This window comes from Quercus robur, chromosome 12 (genome assembly GCF_932294415.1).
Source record: "Quercus robur chromosome 12, dhQueRobu3.1, whole genome shotgun sequence".
NCBI classification, from domain to species: domain Eukaryota; kingdom Viridiplantae; phylum Streptophyta; class Magnoliopsida; order Fagales; family Fagaceae; genus Quercus; species Quercus robur.
In genome coordinates this window covers 41,695,396-41,700,338 of record NC_065545.1, presented here as the reverse complement: position 1 = coordinate 41,700,338, position 4,943 = coordinate 41,695,396, and the positions used below count along the sequence as shown (strand labels likewise).

At 34.8% G+C, this 4,943-nt stretch overlaps 1 protein-coding gene across 3 annotated transcripts; it reads left to right on the top strand.

The window, feature by feature from the left end:
- Positions 1-4,943, top strand: LOC126709472 (vacuolar protein sorting-associated protein 25). 3 transcript variants are annotated; one of them, XM_050409724.1, is made up of 7 exons: positions 3-308; positions 414-499; positions 1,959-2,098; positions 3,049-3,102; positions 3,211-3,299; positions 3,397-3,472; positions 4,628-4,943. In XM_050409724.1, exons 2-7 carry the CDS (start codon positions 441-443, stop codon positions 4,747-4,749), a joined length of 540 nt encoding a protein of 179 aa, XP_050265681.1. In that variant the 5' UTR covers positions 3-308; positions 414-440; the 3' UTR covers positions 4,750-4,943. The 3 variants fall into 3 exon arrangements, with proteins under 3 accessions (XP_050265682.1, XP_050265681.1, XP_050265680.1); XM_050409723.1 differs by having other exon boundaries at positions 4-326; XM_050409725.1 differs by lacking the exon at positions 3,049-3,102 and having other exon boundaries at positions 1-326.

Genomic DNA, 4,943 nt, shown 5'->3' with positions numbered 1-4,943 from the left:
TTGTCCTTTCTGGCCTTTTCTCGGAAACCACAAAGAAAATTTGTCATTTCCTTTTCCCTCACTTTCTTGGCAACCAAACAATAGTACTCAAATACTCTCTCTGAAAATCCAGAAAAATTCCTAGCAAAACAGAGTAAGTGTCTCAGAAAATCTCAATACATTTTTTTATCTTCAACCTCAAGCTAAAAACTAAAACTCCTTTGTAAACCCATACCCACGTCAAGCACTCTCTGAAATACTGTCAAAGAATTCATCGCTCGCATCGTCATCAAGCGTACCCACCTTCCCAACACTAATTAGTTCAGCCCGAAGGTCCTTTGTTTTTGGTTAGTGGTTACTGCTCTTATTTTTCTGAAAGATATGTTGATGTTGTTATTCATGTGCTGAAATTCTGTCCTCTTTTAATTTTGCAGAGTTGCTATTATTATTATAATTGAGATATGCAGAAATTGGGTGATTTTAAGCTACCCCACTTCTTCAATTACCCTCCATACTTCACGTAAATCTTCTTCGCTCTCTTCACTTTTCAGATTCTCACAAAATTTTTTTTTTATTTAAATTATTGTCTCAATATAACTTGTTTTCTTCCTAATGGAATCTTAATCTCCAATTTATCATTTCTTTTTCATATGTACACTTTATTTAACAATAACATTGCTATGTGGTGGTTTTTGATCTTTTTTTTTTTTTTTTTTTTGGGTGGCCATTTGTATGTTGTATTTTAGCACTGAGAGTTACTTGGAGTTAGCACCAAGTATTAGAAGAATGATAGGAACCTAGGAGTCAGCACCTAGGCTAGGTTTGCTTGGAGTAACCACCAAGCATTGGAAGAAATCCCCCCCCCCCCCTCTTCCCAATTTTATTCATCCATGATCAACCCTATACAATGAGTTTTTGTATTCCTCTATGCCGAGGGGTGAGGAGGATGATACTTTAACTTGGAAGTTGACTAAGACGGAAGAAGGAAGTGTTTGATGTGCTCTCTTACTATAAGTTGCTGTCTGGCCCTCTCACTGAGGTTTTTCCTTGGGAGTGTATTTGGTGTGCAAAGGTGCCTAAACGGGTGTCTTTCTTTTTATGGACAGCAGCTAGGGATGGGATACTCACTATTGATAATCTAGTTAAGAGAGGTCAATGCTTGGTCAATAGATGTTGTTTATGTTGTTGTGATGGGGAAACTGTGGATTATCTTCTACTCCACTGTAATTTTTCTCATGCATTATGGAGTGCAATTTTCGAGGTATTTGTGATCCATTGGGTAATGCCAAAGACAGTTTACTCTCTCCTCTTTGCTTGGAGAAACTAGTTTGGAAAGCATCTGTCAATCATATGGAATATGGTCTTGGCATGTTTAATGTGGCTAGTTTGGACTGAACGTAATACACGAATCTTTGAAGACAATGAGAGACCCTCAGATCTTTTAAAAGCTCTTCTCTTTGGCACTTTGTTTCAGTGGGTGTGTGTTTGGGGTTTTATGGATTGTGTTTCCATTTCTGCATTCTTACACTCTATTAGATTAAGTTTTTGAACTTGCTGTATTTTTTCTTGATCAGAATGTTCACCATCGTGAACATGATGTTCAATTTTTTGAATAAAAGTTTTATTACCTATCAATATATATATATATATATATATATATATATTGAGTCCAGGTGCCTTTTAATAAGGTTCCCAAATTACATCCAACATGGAAAGAAAATAAACCCATATTGAGATTACATCAAATATGAATATAAAAACCAAATAATTACAAGAATGTCATTTTTCATGAAAAGATATGTAGATAGTATTCTTTTTGGATGTTTGTTATCTTTCATTGTAATTTTTTTTTTCTTGTGATTTTTCTGTTTTTTTCATTTTGATTTTAACATATCTTTTCAACATTGTGTTATTGAATCTTATTTTTCATTTGGAAATTGTGATTCATTCTATAACATACCTTGGTGTATGTTTGTCAGCTTGCAGCCTGTAAGGGACACCCGTGAGAAGCAGGTACAACTTTGGAAGGATCTTATCCTTGACTACTGTAGAACACAAAAGATATTTGTGATTGGACTGGAAGAAGATTTTGCACTATTTTCAAATCCTGTGATTGAAAGTAAGTCCTTTGCTTTTGTTAGTTTCTAATTTGGTCATTGAAATTTGTGTTGAGTCCTAGAAACTGTTTGGCATATCAGTACCCTGTAAGCTTGGACATTGTACATTTTGCCATTGAAATTGGCAGAATGCCCTTAATTCTAGTGGACTTGTTAGCTGTGCTTCAACTGTATTATTGTTCATTATTACTCAAGAAATTGCACTTCATTCATAAAAGTTCAAAATTTTTGGTGTTCTGATATATTTTGGGTTGGAGCAGATCGGTTCTTCTCCATTTGGGAGGTTTTCTTCTTAACTCTTTTTTCCCACCCTGCAATAATTAATAAGTTAGTAAGGGGTGTTCCAAATTGAAGATGACATCAAATTGGGATATCTTCTTCTGGGGCTTTTGATTGTTTAGTGAAAATTTTCTGATTTACTCATTTATATGCATTTAATTATTCAAGAATTACGCGGCTAGAATAAAATCCTCTTAGTTATTGTAAACTATTATGAAAAGGAAAATTAGGAGATCTTAAATATACTTTTAATTTGTATGCTTGCTTGAAGGTAAAACTTAGAAGGAATCAAGGTGGCTAACTGGCTATCTCCCTAATCTGTTCTTGACCAGCCAAATAGATATTGCTGGGGACAAAGCATCAAAGGGGATATTAATTGAAACGTTGGAATAAAAGTTGAACTGTTTCCTCTTTTTTTTGACTATATTTTGTTGCAGGTAGTAGTTTTTCAAATTTATTTGGACAATAATGGTTCTGTATGTCTATCATGTTGAATATAGCAAAAAGTTTCCTGAGCTCATGCCATGAATAATTATATGTTATCAGGAAGAGGATTATTAACAAAGTTGCCACCCTTGTGCAGGCCCCCAAAAATCTATGGCATTATTTCTGCAGCATGTTTTGCATAGTTTTATCCTTTATTTATATTTACTATTCGATTGTGATAGTGTAGGATCTCTAAGTCATGAAGCCAGGGAAGCATTCCTCTCAGCATTAGTTTCAGAAGGTTCGATATGGTCTAGATGGCTTTTTTTCTTGGTGCACTGTAAAAGCCTGCCCGGCTACATTTATGACTTGTGTAGGTTGTTGAACAATTGTCATTCTGATGTTACAGGACGTGCAGAGTGGTTGGATAAGGGACATAGGAAATGTTTAATTCTCTGGCACCGTGTTCAAGATTGGGCTGACATTATCTTCCGCTTTGTGAGTTAAAGTGTAATTTTGATGATAAAATTTCACATCATTAGTAAGTAATTACTTAGCATTCTTTTGATTTAATTTTTCATGCATATTTGATTAGGTAAAAGATAATGGGTTGGAGGACAGTGTTATGACAGTCGAGGAAATACGTTCAGGGATTGAATCTCGTGGAACAGGTAAGCGTTGACTGCATATAGTGTAGACCAAGTAATTTTGTAAATGATAGCAGAAACTAACTGTTTCATGATTGTATTGCTGTTGCTACTAAGTATTGCATCAATTAGGAGATTTTTGGGGGAGGGTGAGGGAGATAATTTTGTTTCATCCATTTTTCTAATTAAATTTTTACATGGAAGAAAATTTGAAGTGACGAAAGAAAATGTTTTCCTTCATTTTGGAAGATTAAAAAAGAAATCTGATTTTCCTGGGATGAGTTGTTAGATAGTGTTTTTTTGAGGTCTGCCCCAGGGGCAAGGTCCAACTGTTTACCATGTCCAACGTTCTTTTGCCTCAATGCAAATAGCACGGGCCTTATAAAAGAAAGGTGGGTAAATGGATGGGGTTTTTTCACTGATCCCAAAAACATATTCAAAGTGTTAGTGCTCGTCCATAGTTAAAAAATATATATATATCTCTCCTGTCTCTCTGTTGATTCTTGTCTTGATTTGACTTCTTTTAATACTCAGTTATGTACTCATGTTACTTGATGCATCGTGGATAGTTGCTACTCAGATGATTTCTTCATTAAGTTTGTACCATTGTGCACAGTTTTTAGTACTTTCTCAGTTAACTCATACAAATTCTTTTCTTCAAAAAAAAAAAAAAACTCATACAAATTCTCTTTTATATTCAATTACTAGATTTCCATATGTTTGTGCATCTTATTTTACATATTGCATTAAGGTCATGCCTATGTATATTTCACCGAGGGCTGACTGTGGCTCTTCACTGCATTCTTGATAATATCTTTTGCCTGTTATAGAATTTATGTAATTTAAGATGAGCAAACAATTTAAAATAGTCATTTTGGATGCTCATTGTTGTCATTTCTGTTAAGTGCTGTTTTGCTTCTTGTGAACAACATTGAGTGCTCGAGTCTAATTGCTTCTGGTTTGGTGTGGGTCTTAAAATGTTGTATTTTAAAATGTTGGAATATTCTCTCTCTCTCTCTCATTTGTGCATGCACACTTTTTTTTTGAGAAGATTGTGCATGCACACTTAAAAAAAGTACTTTTGTTGACTCGTGATTTTGAATTAATTTTGGATGATTGTGGATGAAAGTTTATACACTTGGTGACTAGAATCTCTCTCTTCATCTGTGAATACTTCAGAGCTTCATGGGATTGACCGGACAATACTAATGCGAGCTTTGAGAGTGCTAGAACAAAAGGGGAAGCTTGCTATATTCAAGGGAACCTCGGCTGATGATGAAGGCGTGAAATTCTCCATGTAATCCCTTCAGTTTGCTTTCTTTCTACAGAATCATATATAATCAGGCAATGCTGACTGTTGCTTCTGGTCTGTTATAAATGTTATTGTTGGTCTCATTGAGTTTCTTTGAATCTGTTTTGGGCATTTGTCAGTTGGTGGAGACTAGCAGCTGATGATTTAACCTTGTCAAAGAATAAATTTGTGTCTTCCTTTTTA

Coding starts and splice junctions, on each gene's coding strand:
- LOC126709472 (XM_050409724.1), top strand. CDS start 441: ATGCAGAAATTGGGTGATTTTAAGCTACCCCACTTCTTCAATTACCCT. Junction 500..1,958: donor AATTACCCTCCATACTTCAC/GTAAATCTTCTT, acceptor TATGTTTGTCAG/CTTGCAGCCTGTAAGGGACA. Junction 3,473..4,627: donor GATTGAATCTCGTGGAACAG/GTAAGCGTTGAC, acceptor TGAATACTTCAG/AGCTTCATGGGATTGACCGG.